Raw genomic sequence first — 21,612 nt, forward strand, 5'->3', positions numbered from 1 at the left:
AGCCAGGTCACTGAAATGGGGCACAAATCACCTATAACATCCAGCCAACCCCCAAAAGGATTGAACCTACTTCTTGGGGTTGGGCACCGGCCAATTCCGAATGGATGCTATTTTGGCATCAAGGGGTTTAATTGTGCCTCCTCCCAACTGATGGCTTAAGTAGATGACCTCTCCATGGCCAAAGTGACATTTTGAGGCCTTCATGGTCAGGCCAGCCTCCTGAATACACCCAAACAGCGTATTGGTGGTCATGTTCCCAATGGGATTCCCAGGTCTGGCTGAAAATGGCCACATCGTCCAGGTACGCATAGGCGGAAGCCCCCAGCCCATTCAGCAGCCTGTTATTTAGCCTTTGAAACATAGCTGAAGCCCCCTTCAGGACAAGTGGAAGAGCTACAAACTCATACAGGCTGAGGTGAGTTATGAAAGTACTCCACTCTCCCCCAGCCTGGAGGCAGAAGCACCTACAACACATTCAATGATGGCCAAACTCCCGGCTTCCGCTCCTGGTAGCTGGGAGGAAACTGCCTCCTCCCAGTCAGAGCGAATCCTACTTTGGGCCTGCATGGCCCCTAACTAGCCAAAACAACAAACCGCGGGAGTATACAACCCCAGCTTTGTCGTCTGCCTCTCCCTGGTTCCTCAGTGCCCTCAAGCATCCTGGACAACTTCATTGTCTTATCCCAGCACTGCCACCATGTGAAGGATTGCTGGTTTCACCCCAACAACCATGCAAGGTAGACCAGGCCAAACTCGGCCACAAGATTCCCTAAATTAACCCAGGAGCTCCCTTCCTGGCCAATAGGCACTGCATTTAGCACTGAAGGTATTCAGGACACACCACACCAACTGGAATTTGGGTAAAAATGTATTAGGGGGAAGGAACAAAGAGCAAGGAATAGGGAGAGGTGCTCGGTTGTACTAGAAATTACAAGCAAGGTACAAAACTCTAAGCAAAACCAGAAATGCCAAACACCAAGGCACACGCTCCCATGCGTAAAACAAGAAAGCTAGCTGGGCTATCCTGTCCATACCAAAGAATGGGCCTCCCAGGATCACACTCGACAAGCAGCACACCCTAGTACCATCAGGGACAAGGAGAGACACCAGCCCCTTCACTAGGCTCCCTTTAATTGCCCAGCCCTAGCAATCCAAGGCCAGTTCGAGACACGCAATCCAAACCCAGGGCTGGGACACCTGACTCAGCCTGCAAAGAGGTTGCATCTTCCCACCAGGCACGGCTGTTATCATTTTCCCAATTTGCCGGGCAAATCATGGCAAATAGCGTTGCCCTTATTTTAGCCGTAGTCTACGTAAATCTTTACGTAGGGTACAGGGACCAAATAAGGAACGCGAATGGCGGCTCCCTATGGGGGCCGCCATTTGCGTACGCACTTTTTTTTCTTTTTTTAAGTCACCCGTGATAGGCTACGTGACGATTAACGTAGCCTATCATGGCTGACTTGCAGTTACGTAGCCTAATCGTTAATCGTTTATGTAGCCTATCACGGGGCTTTTTGTTTTGTTTTTTCTTTTGAAGTTCACGGCCGGGGAGACGGGGCGCTTCTCCCCGGCCTGAATTTCAGCCGGGCGAGGTGGGAAGCCTCCCCCCCGGCCTGAATTTCGGCCAGGCGAGGCAGGAAGCCTCCCCCCCCGGCCTGAACTTCGGAGGGAGAAGCGAAGCGCCTCCCCCCCACCACGAAGCAAGCTGCGAGACCAGGTAAGTGACTTTCGTACATCCCTACGTAGCCTATCACAGCTAATGCAGGGATGCCATTTGTGTCCCTGCGGAGGCCATGATAGGCTACGTAAGTATTTACGTAGCCTATCACAGCAAAAAAAAAAAAGCGGAATGCAAATGGCGGGGGCTACGGCCAGTATGCCATTTGCACCGTAGCTGCCTCCATTTCAGTTCCCTTTTTTTTTTTGCCGTGATAGGCTACGTAAATATTTACATAGCCTATCACGGCAAAATACAGGGACGCAAATGGTGGCGGCTATGGTGGCCGCCATTTACCTCCCTGTACAGGCTGCCCAGTGGCCGGATGTCTGGCTGCGGGTGGCCCTGGCTTGTGGCTCCGCAGAGTTGCTGTGAAACAGAGCCGGCCGGGGAGAATTTCAGGGGGAGTGACAGAGCACAAGTGACTTTCGTACATCCCTATGCTGCATGTGTGACCAGCCCAGCAGCCCTCCTGGATCCTACTGTATTAGGCCCTTCTTGACAGGGATCATTTCTGGAATAAGTTATAGAGTTATACATTTTTGTTGGAAGTGTCATTTATCTCATGGCTACTTGTTTTGTCATCGCTTGTAGCCAGTTTGGACTTGCTTAGATATCAAGGTTACATTGTCACAGGTATCTAATATGACATAAATGGGTGATCTAAAATGTTATTCCCTCACTGTCAGGGGTTTAATCATAGTTGTTAAAAGGAAAAGTGTTCCAGCAGAAATTAAAAAGCATGCTCCAGTGACGCATCCAACTAAGAGAGATCAGGCAGTCTTAAAACACCCACGTTTTGGACAACAATTTACTGCCTAGGGCTGTTCAGAAGCCTGTGGTGTGGCTTTTCCTTTTGAAACCTCCCTTCTTCTCTCCGTAGAAAGTACTACGGCAGACTCCAGTGGCAGAGACCTATTTATGAAAGGTGCCATATGAGGTTCAAAGTATACATTTGCCACTTTGTACTCCCCAAGTTCAAATCAACATACTTTTTTATATGTCAATTTGCAGAAATTAGTGGTATTTCAACAAGGTGTAACAATTATAGGGGAATTTCAACATAGTAAGTGATCCAGCTCTGGACAGGACTTGCTTTGGGGATGAGTGCAGGAACACCACTATGTCATCATTTAGGGACCTTTTGGCTAAATTTAAATTAATAGTTTTTTAAATATAGGATCCTGAGATTATGCATACTTTGCCCGTCACTATCAAACATATACTAGAAGACCATCTCTTCATTTCTCGACCCATGCCTCTTCCATCATAAGCACAGAGATCTATCAAAAAAGGGTGTCAGATGATTCAGCTATAAGTCTCACCGTAAACTCTTGTTTACACCAATCGTCTAAACTGATCCATGGTGCTTCAGTCCTATCATCCGTAAAAACAACTCTGTGTTGTGACAAATAAAAGTGAAATAGAACATTATTTCCATACAATGAGTGAGCAAGTAGGATTCTCACATAAGTGAATTGACAGTAATTCAGAAGGTTTCAATACGAAAAAAAGAAACACTTTTGTCAGAAATAAAACTTCTGGAAATGAAACACAATAAATCAGGTGGGGCAAAAAATTACCATCTTCTTTCACAAAGAAGAATGGGTCTTATAGCCCTTGAAGTAGGTCAGATTTCAACATCACCCATTTGCCTTCAAGAAAAATACTGTGTATTTGGGGATAGAAGCTCTAAATTGCTAGCTTATGAGCTAAGAAATGTTATTTGCTCAATTAAAATGTTAACATCAATTAAAATGTTAACATTTCTTAACAACCTAAGAAATGTTATTTGTTCAATTAAAGACAATCAAAATTCATTGGTTTGTGGGACTATACAGATCAGTAATCAATTTGTGCAATTTTATTCAGACCTGTATTCTAACCCAGATCCTGATGTCACTAAGGGTGCAATCTGATGGACACTAGTCAGAGTCTATGTGGCCATGGATGGTTCAGTTCCCTGAGAACTGACCTCCACCCCCTCCCATGCTTCCTCGTAAGCGGCATGGAGTGGCCCTGCACTTTGCACTTGGAAGACCAGCAGAAAGCAGCAAAAACAGGGCATTCCTGGGGGCATGCCAGGGCAGAGAAGTGAGAAATGCCAGTACAACACATTCTACATGTCATCCAGCTGCCACTTCCCCCTTTCTGAGGTCCTATGGCTAGAAAGCATAAATTGGCTGTCTAGCCACAAATGCAGGGATGGAGAAGCAAGAGGGAATGATCCCCCCGTGCTTCTCCTGCCCTGCATTGCACTGAGGGAACCAGGTGGGGGAGGATGTGTCCACGCTGACTGGCAGTGACTCTCCAGAGATTTAGACAAGAGCCGTTCCCAACCCTGGCTGGAGATCCTGGGGATCAAACTTGGGACCTTCTGCATGAACTCTGTGTGCTCTAACCCTGAACTCCGGCTCTTCTCTGCCTGCCTCTCCTGCTAGCTCAGCACTTCCATCCTCCCCTCCTCCATGACTGCATGCAGACTTGAATGACTGGTTGAAATCAGTGGCTAAGGCTGAGCCTGCATTTCATCCACAGCTTTGGAACCAGAATGCAACTTCCAGACCCTTCACCAGGGGAATCTGGGAACCTCTCAGGGTGTCACAAGGAATTCATATTTATTTTTCTACTCCTTCATTCTTTCTAAAGGAGCAAACAGGCTGTTCTGTTGTTGCCCTTGGAGACACCCCCTCGAACCCTCAGGGTTCAGAAGAGAGAGGCCGCTTCCTGACAGGACTGCTTCCCGTGTCATGGCAGCTTCAGGGGAAAGGCAGGAAGTCCTAGGCTAGGAGGGAACTCCCTTGTCTCAGACTGAAGAGATGGTGGCCCGTTCTCTGTCTGAGGTCTGTGTGTATGAAACTCTCCACAGAGGAAGAAAATGGTTTCTGATACTCTGACGTTTCCTCACCAGAGAGCTCAGCCCTCCTTTCTTCTGAAGGATGAGGGAGTCTAATAGTCTCATCAGTAATAAGTACTGAAACTCTTTGGCTTCCTCACTATTAAGTTTGCCAACACTTCCGTTTCTGAGGTGGGGAGAGGTGTGGCATAGTTAACCTCTTGATGTCCTGAGGTAAAGCCCCCCCCCCAAATCTTGGAATGACTGTCATGTCTTCAGGGGTCCTTATAACTCCAGAACATTGTGAGGACAGTGCAAGGAGAAAAGTGTAAGAGACCTTTGTTCATGCTTGCCCCTTTTGTGCCCCATTTCTGCTCCTAAATCTATGGTGGAGCCCTTTTTTCCTTTTCCCTGTGGATCTCACATATACACAGGTGTAAGGCCCCAAGCCTGTAATGAAGCTGCCAGTCGCTTTAGAGAGATGTAGTGATCCATACTGCTCTTTGCTTTGGTTCATTAGCTGCAGTTTTCTTGCTAGTGGGCCTCTCAGCTTGTAAGATGAGTCAAAGGGCGATATCTCCGCCTCAGCACATTCCATGCTACCGAGCTCTGGTACCATTTATCTTATCAGAGCCTAGGATGTGCCTGAGAAGGGAGGCTATGTTTATGCTCAGCTAGACTCCATCTTGGATGTAAGTGCTCACACTGACACAGGTGAAAGGGAGGAACCTGACAACTCAGGCCAAGTCCAATAGGCCCACAAAGAAGCAAAGACTGATGCAAATCTGTTATTCTCTCTCCAAAGTGCAAAGGGGGCCCAGTGTTATTGGGATGTGGTGATTTCTCTTGCCTGGAATTATCAAAATGCCAATAATTCTTGATGAATCCTCCAGTGATTTCCCTCCAGCAATTCAAAGAAATCCTGGAGAAAACATACCTAATATAAATATGCCAGGAGTGACTCCACATGGGGCTGAGATGGCGTCTGGTCACTTGGCATCTGCTCTCTTCTTGCTGTGATCTAATTCCCCTGCCAGGGCGTCTTTCTCTCGTTCTCTTTGTCTCTGACCTAGCAGGGAAGGTCTCCCTGTGCTGCTGATGATTTGGCTGCTGCTGCTGCTGCTGCTGCTGCTGTTTTGGTTCCTGCCTCAGGCCACCGAGAGGATGCTGAGGACCACGTGCCCCCTGACCTGGCCATCTAAGCTGGAAGAAGATTATTACAGGCCGGGAGACCTCACTGTTGGTGGGAATTTACACCTTGGCACTTATTATTTCAAAAAGTCAGAAGACTTCTTTGGTTTCCCGTGATTATACATATCCGGTATTCACACGTACGTTTCCATAGAGGGATCTGGGAGAGGGGCTTGCCTGCTTTGCACTCATATGGGAAAGCTCCTTCCAGGGAAATGCATCAGCAATGCTGCCGATGTTGAAAATCTCTTGGTTTGAGATGACGCTCTCAGAGGCCTGTCAGGATTGGCTTTGACGTGAAAGGAGAGTCATAGACTTGAGGGTTCTTTTTTTTCTTTATTGATATAATAATTTTATTTTTAAAAAAGATAACATAGAATCATAGAATAGTAGGGTTGGAAGGGGCTTACAAGGCCATCAAGTCCAACCCCATGCTCAATGCAGGAATCCAAGTCAGAGCATCCCTGACAAATGGCTGTCCAGCCTCGTCTTGAAGGCCTCCAGTGTGGGAGCGCCCACCACCTCCCCAGGTAATTGGTTCCATTGTCGTATTGCTCTTACAGTCAGGAGGTTTTTCCTGATGTTCAGCCAGAATCTGGCTTCCTGTAACTTGAGCCCATTATTCCGTGTCCTGCACTCTGGGATGATCAAGAAGAGATCCTGGCCTTCTTCTCTGTGACAACCTTTCAAATATTTAAAGAGTGCTATCATAACAGCAACAACAACAACAACATAAACACACAATACACATCCACTAAAGTACCTCTCAAGATTGTGAGATATCTACCTTTGGCTCCCCTTACACAACAAATGCTTATTATTATTGTCTACTTCTTATCTTAGTTGTATATCATACATTGAGTTCACAGACATTATCTCATTTCTCTCCCAATTTTTTACAACAACAACAAGAAAAGAAAAAAAAGAAAAGAGAACCAACCATCTCAAAGCTCAAAATCCACATACATAGACATCATTTTTCTCTATTTCTTGTACAAATGCTATAAAAGGCTTCCAATCTAACATAAATTTGGCTGTTGATCCTTCTTTAATTATAATAGCAAGTTTTGCCATCTCTGCCAGCTCCATCATTTTCATCATCCACTCGCTCACAGTTGGTATTGTTTCATTCTGCCACTTCTGTGCATACAATAACCGTGCAGCCGTTGTCATGTAGAGAAAGAGGGTTCCCCACTTCTCTTTTACATTTTTGTCTGTTAGTCCCAATGAAAATGTTTCTGGATTTAATTCTATAGTAGTCTGTAAAATTCTTTGAGCTAACAACTGTATTTGTTTCCAAAATATTTTAGCTTTTTTACAAGTCCACCATAAAGGATAAAAAGTTCCATCTTGAGCTTCACATTTCCAACATTTTCCAGAAACACCCTTATACATTTTAGACAGTTTAAACAGTGACATTTACCATCTATACATCATCTTATAAAAATTCTCTTTAAGGCTTGTACATAAAGTACATTTTAGATCTTTTCCCCACATACTTTCCCACTCTTCCATTGATATATTATATGACCAACATTTTGTGCCCATTTGATCATACAGTCTTTTACTTGTTCATCCTCTGTCTCATACCTTAACAGTAATTTATACATTTTCACAATAACGTGTTCATCGTTTGTACACAGTGCTGTTTCAAACTCAGATTCTGTTTGTTCAAATCCACCATTTTTCTCTTCTATTTTAAACCTTTCTTTAATTTGCAAATATGAAAACCCCTGGCAGACATGGCCTTCTTTCAATACGTTTTCCCTTGATTTTAACTTATATTCCCCTTGTGACAATTCCAGTAAATCATTATATCTTATCCATTTATGCATGCTATTAAATTCTCTTCTCTGCATTGCTTCTTGTGAAGATATCCAACATGGTGTCTTTTGAGAAAACCTTAATTTATATTTATTCTAAATTCTTAATGCAGCCCTTCTTATATAATGAGTATTTAAGTCTTGTTTGTTTTATCATACCACAAATAACCATGCCATCCATATCAAATTCATGTCCTCCTACTTCTAAAAGTCTTCTATTTTTCAATGTCACCCATTCCTTTATCCACATCAAGCAGCAGGCAGAAAAATAGGTTTTCAAATCTGGTAATCCCAAGCTACCTCTTTCTTGGAAAATTTGTAGTTGAACTCTTGCTTTTTTTGCTTGCCATATCAACTAGGTTATATCTCTCTGCCACTGCTTAAAAGGTAAATCCGATGTAATAATGGGTATCATTTGAAACAAAAATAACATTCTAGGTAATACATTCATTTTAATCATTGCAATTCTTCCCCAAAGTGATAGCTGTAATTTTTCCCATTTTCATCAGTAGCAGCAGCTCTCCAGGATGTTAGACAGGGTTTCTCTCTCTCTTCCAGGATAGCCTGTATATGGCAAGGATGGATCCTGGGACCAGAAACCTTCAGAGGAGGCATTCTATGCCTGCATCATGCTCCTTCCTCTAAAAATAAAACAATATCCGAGTCGTCATGGTTCCTAATAATAGGCAAGTTTAACGCAGAAGCTGTTTTAACACTGCACTTCTCACCAGTTCCATTGGGATCCTCACACACCTCCCAATGTCCCTCCCTCCACTGCAGGTCGATAGTCAAGAACTACCAGCACTTCCTGGCCTTGGCGTTTGCCATCACAGAGGTCAACAAGGATCCGGGTCTCCTTCCCAACACAATGCTGGGCTTCCGCATGTATGAACACAAGTACCTTGCCAGATGGATGCATCAGAACAGCCTTGCTCTGCTTTCCTCTCAGGGGCGAATGATGCCCAATTACAAATGTGACCGGCAGGATAAACTGCTCTCCATTGTTCGGGGTCTTGACTCCAAATCTTCCAGAGAAATAGCACCCCTAACAGGCATCTACAAGATCCCACAGGTAAGTGGATCCATCTGGGGATATAGATACGAATAACATTGCCTCTCATTTTGTCTCTTGTGTGTCTCGATGCCCTTCCATGAACACTAGATTCAATTTGATCAAATGAGGTTCAGTGTAAGGAAGTGTAATGTGTAATGGGGCAAAAAATCCCACCTTCACCTACAAGCTGATGTGGTCTGAGCTAGCAGTGACTGACCATGAAATAGATATCGGGGTTGTGGTGGACAGCTTAATGAAAATGTCATCCCGGTGTGCGGTTGCTGTGAAAAAGGGAAATTCCATGTGTGGCATAATTAGCAAAGGCCGCTGCCATTTGCATTCCTTCTTTCTGGCCGTCTTAGTCTACATAAATATTTACGTAGACTATGACAGTGAAAATAAAGGGGAACGCAAATAGCGTAGCAGGCACTATTTGCGTCCCCTTTTGATTCGCTGTTTTAGCCTACGTAAAGATTTATTTATGTAGATTAAGATGGACAAAAAGAAGTAACCCAAATGGCGGCGGCCGTAGCCGCCATTTGCGTACGCGTTTTTTTTTCCCCAGAGTCCTCTGCAGCCGGAAATCCGTCTGCAGATGGCTCTGGCCTAGCTGGGCATGGCCGGCTGCTCCGCGGAGCTGCTGAGGAGCACAGCTGACCGTTCGAGGATTCCAGGGGGGGAGGAACGGAGCGCCTCCTCCCCCATCGAGGATTCCGGGGGGAGGGATGGAACGCCTCCCCCCCCCATAAACAAAATCCGTGAACATAGTGTGTGGATTGGGGGAAATCAGACATATTTCCTTGATACCTTCAAGAGTCATAAAAGAACAAGGTGCCTCAAGACTCCTTGTTGTTCTTGCTGCGAGCAGCTAAGGCAGCTACCCCTCCAGGGCTTCGTGGAGGCTCCACTCCAATGACAAGGTGACATTTATCTGAAGTTTATGTATAGGGCTATCAATGCCTCCTAGTCCTGAGGGAGATGTGCGACCTCCAGCAGTATCAGAAGCAGCATGCCAATGTACACCAGTTGGAGGGGAACATGACCATGGGGGTGCATAAGGAAATGAAGTGATTGTGGGCTTCCCACAGGCAGCTGCTTGGCCACTGTGCTGGACTAGATGGACCTGTGGTCTGATCCAGCAGGGCTCTTCCTATATTCTGATTTCCATTTAAAATGGCCCATGTTTCAGCCACACACCATAGGATGTCAACAGAAAGTGTGTGGAGTGGGGTCACTTCAGGGATGTCTTTTTCAGCCCCACTAACATTGCCTCCCATTTTCTGTCTTGCGTGTCTCGATGACTTTCCATGAAGAATGGATGGAGTTTGATCAAATGTGGTTCATTGTAAGCAAGTGTAATGTGATGCATGTTGGGGCAAAAAATCCCAACTTCACCTACAAGCTGATGTGATCTGAGCTAACAGTGACTGACCATGAAAGAAATCTCAGGGTTGCCGTGGACAGCTCAATGAAAATGTCATCCCAGTGTGTGGCTGCTGTGAGAAAGGAAAATTCCACATGTGGCATAATTAGCGAAGGAGCTGAAAATAAAACTTCCATGATCAAACTCCACTGATACAAATCTCGGGTGCAACCACACTTCGAATCCTATGTACAGTTCTGGTCACCACACCAAGGAAGGACATTGCAGAGGTGGCAAAAGTGCAGAACAGGGCAACTGAAATTATCAAAGGGCTGGAACAACTGTCCTATGAGGAGAGTTACAACATCTGGGATTGTGTAGCTTTGAAAAAAAGGCAAGTAAGGGGAGAAAGTATACAGGTATACACAATGATGCCTGGGGTGGAGAAAGTGGCTAGGGTGGCATTTTCTCCATCTCTCATAATACTCGAACCTGGGGTCATCCCATGAGGATGAATAGTGGGAGATTCAGGACAGATAAAAGGAAGGACCTTCTCACACAATGCATAGTTGAACTGTGGAACTCACTTCCGCAACATGCAGTGATGGCCACCAATTGGGATGGCTTTAAGAGGGGGTTGGACACATCCCTGGGGGAGAAGGCTATTACTGGCTACTGCTCCTGATGCCTGTATCCTGCCTTCAGTATCGTAGGGAAGATGCGTCTGTATGCCCGTTGTGGGGAACATGGGCAGGAGGTGCTCTTGCACTCATGTCCTGCCTGTGAGTTTCCCATGAGCATCTGGTTTGCAGCTCTGGGAACAGAATGCTGGATGAGATGGACCCTTGGTCTGATTCAGCAGGACTCTTCTTAGGTTGCTATGACCAAACTATTATATATGGGGAGGGCCAGAAAGCCCCCAATACATTTCTAGAATTTAGACACAAGAGCCCAGTCTCTGGAATGCTACGAAATACTGTCAGGTTACATGCATGGTCACCCTGACTTTTGGGGGTGATATCCACACCTGCTGGAGACTTAACAACATCACAGTGCCTTACTTTAGATATGTATTTTTAAGATGTCCATCTTCCTTCTGGGGAGACTTTATGCATCCATGGTCAGCCTTAGTAGTCCATGGAAGCTCATGCCATTCATACTGTGCTAGATGCCCAAACATTCTGCTACAACAGACTCATAGGAAATTCCTTCCTTCAGCTCGGTTATGGCTTTTTGGACCCTGCTCAGGGAGGGGGAGGGCCATTCCCTGCCTTCTATCGGATTGATCCCAGTGAAAATCTTCAGTATGTGGGCTTAGTCCGGCTGCTCCTGCGTTTCCACTGGAACTGGATTGGGCTCCTTGCACCTGAGGGTGACAGCGTTGAACTTTTCATCCAGACACTGACCCCAATGCTCAAGCAGAATGATATCTGTGTGGCCATCTCTGAAATGTACAATCCAGCAGACCCACTTTATCGGCATCAGGTAGAAAGTGGATCTATTCCTAGTTCTTGGTTTGAGCCCCAAGTGATTATTTTCTTTGGGGACTCCAGTGTTATGTCACAATTAACACTGTTCTTGAGGAATCATGAAAGAAAAACCAGGACCCCATTTAGGAAGGTTTGGATCATGACATCCTATTGGGAAATGGCTGCGGCAGGAGCCCCCTCCGGTGGCTGGTATCTAAAAACCTTGTATGGTGCTTTGCACTTCAAAGTCCACACAAGGGATGTGCTAGAATTCAAGCATTTCCCTGGGGCGTTAGATCCACTCCGGCCACAAGGAGTTGTCCTTCTCCGTTTCTGGTGGGAAAGGGCATTTAGCTGTCAGTTTCTGAAATCAGGCCAAACCTTCCCACGAGGAGAGAGAAACTGCACTGGGAAGGAGAAGGCAGAGGACCTGCCACAATACAAGTTCAAAATGAGCATGACAAGTCACAGCTACAGGATCTACAATGGTGTTTATTCTGTGGCACACGCGTTGCATGCTGTGTCTGGATCCAAACGTGGACTGACGGGGGGAGGCAGGAGGCTAACGAACATCCAGCCATGGCAGGTAACATCCTCCTTCACCCTGGGCAAGCATATGAAAGTAACTGAGTTGTTTCTCAGTGGTTTGATCCTGGAAGCAAATGGGAGGCTGGGGAGAAGGGGAGTCAGCCTTTCTTAAGGTCTGAAGAAGGACATGTCCCCATGGAAATGCTTCTGTGGCCATCCTTTCCAAAGAGCACTGGAAAGTTCGTCCAGGATAGAGGAGATACATGGCACTTCTGTAATAATTTTACAGTGGCAACTATGACTAGTGAGGAGGAAGGCATTCTTATCCATAAAGTGTCCCTGTTCCCAAGCACACCCCTGCAAAGCAAACAGCAGGCAGCTCCCCCCATCTGTGTTCCATCTTGACAGCCAGCTGAAGAACCCCAGATGTTGCTCTCTTTGCTGCTCTGAGTAAAGCCCCTCCAGCTCCCACTCAAAGATAGAAGCCTTTGTTGTAGCAAGTAGGCACCAGCCAAAAAAGCCCGAAACTTTGCACAAGCATAGTCGAGCAGAGATGCCAAAATAAGATGCATCTTAAGCATTAGTTTACTAATGGAGTTCAGGAAAAAAACCAGTCTCCTAACTTGATGGCAGTTACACAGTGTTAGAAGTAGGGGTGTATGAAACCCCGCTTACCTAGTTCCGCCGGGCTCCGCAGGTGGGGGGAGGTGCTCCGTCCCCCCCCCCCCATAATCCTGGCTGGCCGGCTCCACGTTCCTGCAGTGAGCCGTGATAGGCTACGTAAATATTTACATAGGCTATCAAGGCAGGGGGAAAACCCCAGCGTACGCAAATGGAGGTAGCCCCCGCCTACCGTGATAGGTTCCCCCCCACACCATTATAGGCTATGTAAATACTTACATAGCCTACCATGGCCTCTGCAGGGACGCAAATGGCGTCCCTGCATTAGCTGTGTATAGGCTATGCAAGTATTTACGTAGCCTATCACAGCTGAAGAAGGAGGAAGCGAATGGCGGCCGCAGGATGGCCACCATTCGCACAGCAGCATGGATGGGAGCAGGTAAGTGCTCCATTCAATGCGCCATTTGTGGGGTGGGGGCGGCGGGCACTTGGTCCCATGCACCTTTCGTGGGTTGGGGGGACCCGGGCTTCGTTCCCTGACAGTTTTCGGGGGGCCGAATGCACTGGCATTCGGCCTCACCATGATCCGTCATGGAATTCTCTGACATCCCTTGTTAGAAGATGCCAGAACTCATTCACAATTTCCCTCATTTTCTATGTGTCTCTTGCTTTTCAGATTCTTGCCTCTTTGAGGAGCATCTGCTTTAACAACAACGCTGGAGATGAAGTCTCTTTCACGGAAAATGGCGAGAGATGGGACATCCTGAACTGGATCTTCTCCCGAAATGGATCTTTTTATTCTGTGAAAGTTGGGGGAGTGGACTTCCCCCAGGCCAAGACTTCACAATTCACCCTGAGGCGATTGCATGGGCGACAGAGGTGGGGTTGAAGGGAATGTTCCGGGGTCCGCCTTACACCCCAGTTGGAACATGAACATGGCAGGACAGAGGCACCCAGCTCGGACGGAGCTGCAGGATGAGTTCACTTTCTCTGTGCAGAGAGAGGTTTAGAGCTCCGTCTCTCTCTCTCTGCACTGAGGAGGAAAGTGGACGGGACGAACTCACTGATGTAATGGGAAAGGGAAGGGATTTGCTGGGTGGAGGCTCCCTGTCCCCTTAGCCTCATCAGGATACAACTGGTTCTGGCATTAGAATTGGTGTCTCCCAGAGGAGCCTCTCTTACGATGATTCTGAGAGATTTGGCCCTCCTGTCGGGGATATTGCAACCTCTTCTGCAAGTTCAAGGAAGGGGGAAATTCGGCATTTAGCTAGTCAAAGCATTGACACAGCTGGCCTTAGGACTCTATAGCCCCCAGCGGCCTCCTGTTTCTTCCTCCCCTACCCCCCCCCACCTTTCTCCTTTGCTGGGAGTGCACCTGGCTTGCTCTCTCTCCTGCCTGAACACAGAGAAATTGCCTGAACAAACTCTTGTTTTGAAACTGCAAGCTGTGCATGCAATATTTGTAGGGATGTACAAAAGTCACTTACCTTTTCCCAGCTTTAATTCGCGGTGAGGGGGAGGCGCTCCGTCCCTCCCCCCGGAATCCTCCCTGGGCCAGCTCTGCTCCGCGGCAGCTCCACGGAGCTACTGGCCAGGGCTGTCCAGATCTGGAGTTCCAGCCATGGCCGGCTGCTGCAGCCGCAAATGGTCGCCGCCACAGCGGCCGCCATTTGCGTCCTGCCAGGCTGCCATGATAGGCTACGTAAGTATTTACGTAGCCTATCATGGCAAAGAGCAGGGGCGCAAATGGCGTAGCGGCCACTGTTTGCGCCCCTGCTCTTTTCCATGATAGGCTACATAAATACTTACATATCCTATCACAGCAGCCTGGCAGGACGCAATTCGTGGCCACTACAGTGGCCGCCATTTGTGGCCACAGCAGCCGGCTGAGAGACCAGTCGCTGCCACCGCCGCCGGAGGCATCGCCGAAGCCGCCCCCACCAGAACATCCACCCCAGGTAAGCTTCGTCCCGGGGGGGATTCCGTGGGGAGGCAGGGGGTGGGAGGCCGTTCCGCCACGGGTTTCGGGGGGCTGAATGCCAGTGCATTCAGCCTCACTGAAGCCCGTGGCGGAATTCTCTGCCATCCCTAATTATATGCAAGATGACGTGTGAGCAAAGCTGTTTTATTTCTTCCCTAAAGGAAGAGTATGGCTGCTATATGTTCTTTAGCCTTTATGTGACTGTGGGACTGGCAAACCCGCATTCTGCTTTGCCTCTCTCTGCTAAACTGCCTTTCGAATAAGAGGCAGCGGTACCATGTATTTCCCATCACCTCTGGAACTCGTAATCTCCTCTATCATGCAATGGGAGACGCTGTTGAGTAGCTACATTTAGTGCAGTTGTTGAGATGTGGAAATCCTCTACCGTTTGCCTTTCCCCTTTCAGAAGGTTCGTGTCGCGAGGTGTGTGGAGTGGTGCTCTCCAGGGCACTGGAGAAGAGGTCCAGAGGGGAAGTCGGTTTGCTGCTACAGATGTGACCGTTGTCCAGAAGGTATGATTTCTAACTCCACAGGTACCTCCGACTTTGAGAGCCACATAAAAGTGCAGACCATACTGTGGTAAGAGTAAAGTGGGGTCAGGCGGAAGGTCATAGACAAGGGGACATGGGCCATTTGCCCTAGGAATATTTTCTGTATAAATACCATTTTGGATGGTGTACCTCTGTTTACTTCTGTGCAAAGTATTCATGACTTCCTCAAGAAAGCTATTCAGATGATAAAATAAGGACTCCCAGGAAATTACTAATACACAAAAGTACAGAACGTGTCCTGGCTCCACTTTTCATGTATATTTATTTTAGAACCACGTTCCCAACCTTGGTTGTTTTGGCATCAGACCTGAAGTGTTTGGGGCAGAACACTGACCATGGGCAGGTGGTTGGTCATCCTTATGTCAACTGGAGGACTTTACTCCAATGCAGGGATACTGTGGGTGCCCAACTGGGTCCCAGAGTCTGTTGTAGTCCCCCACCCCTCTTGCCCCCAAACCCAGCTTGGAGAACCCCTGGGATGTGCTGGACCCATCTGCTTGTGCCCGGGGGCTTTCTGTTCTCCAAGCGCATTGCCATTTTAGTGCAAGATATGGGCTCTAGTGTTTCGTATATCTAATGTTGCCCACAATGGTGGCTGGAAAGGGCCATTTCCACAACATTAGAGGCCTGTCCTGTTGTGGAAATGGCCGATTACAGCCACCGTTCTGCACAACACTAGATATATGGAAACTACAGCCCCCGACTCGCATCAAAATGGTGGCTCACATGGGGGAGTGGGCAGCTGCAGGGCACTCCTGGACCAGGGCTCATGTGGCTTGGCTTGGGTGGGTGGATAGGAGGGGCAGCGCCTCATGCATCAACAAACTCGGACTCAGTGAGTCCATCCACCCCTACTGCAATGTCAGACGGTGTCCCCCTTTTATCTGTAGAGATTTTTGCAATCTGTTCCCCAGCCTCTGCACCACCACAGCTCCTCAGAGGACATTTTCTCATATTAAGATGATATGGGATAGCATTTTCCCTATATCTTCACCCATTCAGAAGATAGTGCAGATGACTGAGCATGTCTGAGTTCTTAAATTTGCCAGGTTTTCATTTCTAGTTAGAGAATTTCTGATTTTCTTCTTTGCTGAATTTTGAGCACAAGTCTGCTACTGTGGTAGATCAGGCAAAACTTTCCTGTCTGCATCATCTCAGCACTGCATCATCTCACCCCAGTTAGGAAGTTCAGTAGTCCGATGCCTCCAAGAGAATTCTGGAATTACAAATGAGATCCCAATGGCTAATGCAACACAGCTCTGTGCTCTGACTCATGAGTAGTGAAGGGGTCTCATTTCTGGGATTTGCCAGATGAGAGACAGCAGTTGCGGGCAATTAGAGAGGGATCTTTAGCACCTTTTTACCTATAAAGACTGAAACCAGATAGGGAGGTGCCCATGTTAAAAGTATAGCCATGTGTTTCAGTAGCATCATTCAAACGAGTTCCATAAAACAATTAGCAGCATAACTGGGCCAGATGGTCCATTAGATAAGTGACAAGATGCCTCATCCCAGATGGAAATACAGCAAGATATGTGAGAAGAAGACATGCTCACAGGAAAGGATGATATCCAAGAAATCTTCCAAGATCACTTTGAATTCTGTTCCTGTCTTCCAGGGCATTTGATATCCAGCCCAATTTTGTGTCATCTGCAAAAGTTAGCAGCATTCCCTGCACCTCCTCCTCCAAGTCATTAATGACAATGTTGAAGAGCACTGGGCCCAGGACTGAGCCCTGCGGTACCCCGCTCATTACCTCTCCCCAGTTGGAGAAGATCCCATTGAGAAGCCCTCTTTGAGTCCGATCCTGTAGCCAACTGTGGATCCACCTTATCACTACTTCATCTAGCCCACTTAGAGTTAGTTTGCTCATCAGGATATCATGGGGCTCTTTGTCGAAAGCTTTGCTGAAGTCGAGGTATATGATGATCACAGCATTCCCACAGTCCACTAGGGATGTACGAAACTCACTTACCTTTTCACGGAATCTTTCGTGGTGGGGGGGGAGGCACTCCATCCCTCCCCCCCGGAATCGTCAATGGCCGGTGGTTCCAGTGGCGGCGGTTCCGTTGGCGGAAGCTCTGGCAGCAGCAGCTCCAGCGGCGGCAGCAGGTGGTCTCCTGGCCGGCCACGGCCGGGCTGCTGCCACTGCCATTGCCATCCTGGCTTGCAGCCATGATTGGGTACATAAGAATTTACATAGCCTATCGCGGCTGGGTTAAAAAAACACACAAAAACCAAGCGTACACAAATGGCGGTGGCTATGGCAGCCGCCATTTGCGTGCCCTATTTTTGGCTGATTTATCTTACGTAAATATTTACGTAAGATAAATCGGCCTAATACAGGGACGCAAATGGCAGCCGCTATGATGGCTGCCATTTGCTGCCGCAGCAGCCCGGCTGCAGCCAGAAGTCCTGCTGTTGCCAGCCGTGGCAAGCGGCTCTGCAGAGGCGCCGTGGAGCGGAGCTGGCTGGGGAGGATTCCGGGGGGACGGACAAAGTGCCTCCCCCCCACCTCTGATGGCCCCAGTGGAGCCAGGTAAGTGATTTGTACACCCCTACACAGGGATTGATGTCAGACTGACTGGTCTGTAGTTCCCTTGATGTTGGATACTTGAAATGTTTGAATTCATGTATGCAGAAACTCTTGTACTCACTGCTGTTATGCTGATAGCTTTGTAGTAAAAAGACAAAAAAAGAAATCTTGTCTGAGAGTGCTTCTTAAGAAATAGAGTATGGCATCACCCATCTTGAGAGTGAAGGATTAAGTTTTGAGAGGGTTCTGTATATGGATGGTTCATCAGGTAACCCTTCATACTGGTAACATATCTTGAGAGAAACTCTGAACCAGGCCATATGCCACAGGAACAGGGGTGGCGGGTGGGTAGGGATGGCAGAACATTCCACCACAGACTCCATTGCAGATGGATTTTTTTTTAATCCAGCCTCCGGGGTCCATGGCAGAACGGGTCCACCTACCTCCAGCTCCCACCAGACCCGCGAGGAGCAGGATCCTCCTCGCCGGCCAGCTCTGTACAGCAAGCGATACGGCCACCATTGCTGTGCTGTATCATTGAGCACTCACTGCAGGAAGGGTCCTGGATGCCATTTACATGGTGGACGCCATTTGCATCCCTATTTTTTCACGCGATAGGCTATGCGAATATCTACGTAAATACAAAAGCGTAGCCTATCGCGTGAGAAAACTGGGGTTAGGGATGTCTCAGAATTCTGCCATCGATCTCAGTGAGGCCGAATGCCAGTGCATTCAGTCCCCCAAAATCTGTGGTGGAACGAAGCACCCCGCCCCCCCATCCCGCGAAAGGCGCGGGAAATGGAGCACTTACCTGCTGCCGTTCGTGCTGTGGAGTTGCTGTGGATTGGAGCCGGCCAGGGAGAATTTCGGGGGGAGGGACAGAGCGCATCCCCCCACCACGAATGTCACCCCTCAAAAAGGTAAGTGACTTTTGCACATCCCTAACAGGGATGCAATAGCATAGCAGATGCCATTTGCGGCTGGATCCCGTCCTGCAGTGAGTGCTCAGTGATACAGCACAGCACTGAGCACTCAGTGGAGTCGCGGTGGAGCGGAGCCGGCTGGTGAGGATTCCGGGGGTTGAATCCCTCCCCCTGTGGACCCTCCCCAGGACTGGAAAGTAGCGGATTTCTACATCCCTAGGGGTGGGGAGGGGGATCATGTGGGGAGAAAAAGTAGCATTTTGTACCTTTTCTGTTTCTGGTATTCTGATGGCCAAAACTTAAACAGAAAATGATGTAAGGTGTATAGTAAGGTAGAGAATGGCTATTTCCATCCCTGTCTTTGAGGGCTGAACAAGGCTCCACATAATGAACATTGTGTCATGATTGCAATATTTCAATCGTTGTTGCTCATTCCAGATGCAGCTCGCTGTGCCCCATGCCCAGAAGATCAACACCCAAACAAGAACCAAGACCAGTGTATCTCCAAGGAGATCCACTTCCTTTCCTATCAAGAGACACTGGGGCAAATCTTAGCTTCTGTACCTCTTTTCCTCTCCTTGATCACGTCTCTAGTACTGGCAACCTTCATTCAACACCGTAACACACCAATCGTCAAAGCCAACAACCGAGAGCTCGCTTATGTCCTCCTCATCTCCCTCCTGCTCTGCTTCCCCTGCTCCTTCCTGTTCATTGGCCAACCCACAAAGCTCACCTGTCTTCTGCGACAAAGTGTTTTCAGCATCATCTTCTCTGTTGAGATTTCTTCTATTTTGGCAAAAACTGTCATGGTAATTCTGGCCTTCATGGCCACCAAGCCAGGAAACATGGCCAGAAAACTTTTGGGGAGACAACTGACAAACTCCATTCTCCTGGCCTGCCCCCTCATCCCAGCTGTGATCTGCACTTTCTGGCTGATGACCTCTCCACCATTCCTAAATGTCAACTTCCATTCCCTGCCTGGAGAGATCATCGTGGAATGCAATGAAGGCTCAGTCACCATGTTTTACACTGTCTTGGGTTACATGGGTTTCCTGTCTCTTGTTAGCTTCATGGTGGCTTTCCTAGCAAGGAAGCTGCCTGACAGCTTCAATGAAGCCAAGTTTATCACCTTCAGCATGCTGGGGTTTTGCAGTGTTTGGGTCTCCTTTGTGCCCACCTACCTGAGTACCAAGGGGAAGTCCATGGTGGCTGTGGAAATCTTCTCCATCTTGGCCTCTGGGGCTGGTCTCCTCAGTTGCATCTTCCTTCCCAAATGTTACATTATTCTCCTAAGGCCCAGTCTCAATTGTAAAGATCACCGAATAAGGAGAAGAAACTGTGATTTCAATAAATTGTTTTTTAAAAAACTCCCTGCTAAATCATGTTCCAGTCAAATCAATCACAATTCAGCTTCCTATTTGTTCTCACAGGATTTATTGTGATCCCAATTTGTTTTATTTTAAAATAAAACCTTCTAGTTCACTTCTGTATTGCTGTACATTTTTATACTGACTGGGAGGAATGGTGTTTTGTTTGTTAGATTAAAGTTCTGGAAGGCTTTAATATTACTTATAGTGTTGGGGTTGGTCTGAATGACCTTTGGGCATACTTTACAGCCCAAAGACTCTGAGTGCAAACCAAAGAGATTCAAAATCCATCCCATCTGTGTAAGCCTTGGTTCTAATATTTCAGTAGGCAGAGTAGATGCCTGGAGGCAACCCCTCTTAATGACACGACAAGGGACAGATGATAGCCTGCAGCCTTCTGTTGGTGTGTTTCAATGGGAGATGGGATGGGTCAAGACATTGTTGGTGGTCAGAGGTGGCATGACTCATCTTTTCTTTCCCCTCACTGGAATCTTCTGGAGGAGGGTGACTGTTCACTTTCCCTCTCCTGGCACTTTCCCTTGTGCCAGGAGCTGTCCATCTGGAGAGCACACCCTATCCTGCCAGCGGGTGAAACCACTTCGTCTGATTTGTGGATGGTGGAGCAATGAGGGGCAGGTGGAGAACGGTGTGTCTGTGACAAGCCCTTGGCTGATACAGATGTACAGTGCCCTCTAGAGCATCTGGGCAGTTGGCACCCAGCCAGGCCACCTGAATAGTTTTATCTAGGCTTAGCTAAACCACACTTGGAATACTGTGTACAGTTCTGGTCACCACACCTAAAGAAAGATATGGTAGAGCTGGAAAAAGTGCAGAAAAGGTCAGCTAACATGATCAAGAGGCTGGAGCATCGCCCCTGTGAGAGAAGTTTCCAGTAGCTGGGGTTGTTTAGCTTTGGAAAAAGAAGGGGAAGGCGAGACATGATGGAGGCTTACCAAATTATGCATGGTGTGGAGAATGTAGATGGTGAGATATTGTTCTCCCTCTCTCAAAATACTAGACCCTGGGGTCATCCCGTGAAGCTGATTGGTGGGAGATTCAGGATAGATAGAAGGAAGTATTTCTTCACACAGTACATAATTAAGCTATGGAATTCAGAACCACAGGATGTAGTGATGGCCGCGAAGTTGGATGGCTTTAAAAGGGGGTTAGAGAAATTCCTGGAGGGAAGGCTATCAATGGCTAACAGCCTTGAGGGCTTTGTGCTACCTCTGGAACCAGAGGCAGTGAGCATATGTACACCAGTGGCTGGGAACATGGGTGGGAGAGTGCTGTTGCACTCCTGTCCTGTTTGTGGGTTCCTGGTCGACAGCTGGATGGCCACTTTGTGAACAGAATTCTAGACTAGATGGACCCTTGGTCTGATCCAGCATGGCTCTTCTTATGTTCTTATTTCACTTCTTTGTCCTCCAAAATGTGAACAACACTTTAATCCCTTTTCTTGAATAGACTGACTGGTTTCAAACACCTTGGGGTTTTGAGATGGAAGTTACAGTCATTTAAAATTTGGGTCCAGGGAATTACCAGGCACGAGGTCATTTCGTTATTTCCTAGCGAGGCCACTGACATCAGAAATGGAGGCTCTCACATTATCGGACACACCAGCAATCAGCTCTTCTATGGGGCTGGCT

General features: G+C 47.6%; 1 protein-coding gene across 1 annotated transcript; it reads left to right on the top strand.

Moving 5' to 3' along the window:
- The first annotated feature begins 1,561 nt into the window (after positions 1–1,561).
- On the top strand, positions 1,562–20,077 carry LOC146340946 (uncharacterized). Its single transcript, XM_084808238.1, has 7 exons — positions 1,562–1,720; positions 5,630–5,887; positions 8,129–8,256; positions 8,351–8,642; positions 13,282–13,484; positions 14,993–15,098; positions 19,035–20,077. Exons 3-7 carry the CDS (start codon positions 8,240–8,242, stop codon positions 19,149–19,151), a joined length of 735 nt encoding a protein of 244 aa, XP_084664364.1. The 5' UTR covers positions 1,562–1,720; positions 5,630–5,887; positions 8,129–8,239; the 3' UTR covers positions 19,152–20,077.
- Positions 20,078–21,612: the final 1,535 nt, after the last annotated feature.

This window comes from Heloderma suspectum, chromosome 6, assembly GCF_057233095.1.
Source record: "Heloderma suspectum isolate Gila_16-S chromosome 6, 16-S_ref, whole genome shotgun sequence".
In the NCBI taxonomy this organism is placed as follows: Eukaryota; Metazoa; Chordata; class Lepidosauria; order Squamata; family Helodermatidae; genus Heloderma; species Heloderma suspectum.

What these genes read in the sequence shown, in the direction of transcription:
- LOC146340946 (XM_084808238.1), top strand. An exon ending in GCATCTACAAGATCCCACAG is followed by an intron (nt 8,643 to 13,281) that starts GTAAGTGGATCC and finishes CTTGCTTTTCAG; the next exon opens with ATTCTTGCCTCTTTGAGGAG. An exon ending in CGATTGCATGGGCGACAGAG is followed by an intron (nt 13,485 to 14,992) that starts GTGGGGTTGAAG and finishes TTCCCCTTTCAG; the next exon opens with AAGGTTCGTGTCGCGAGGTG.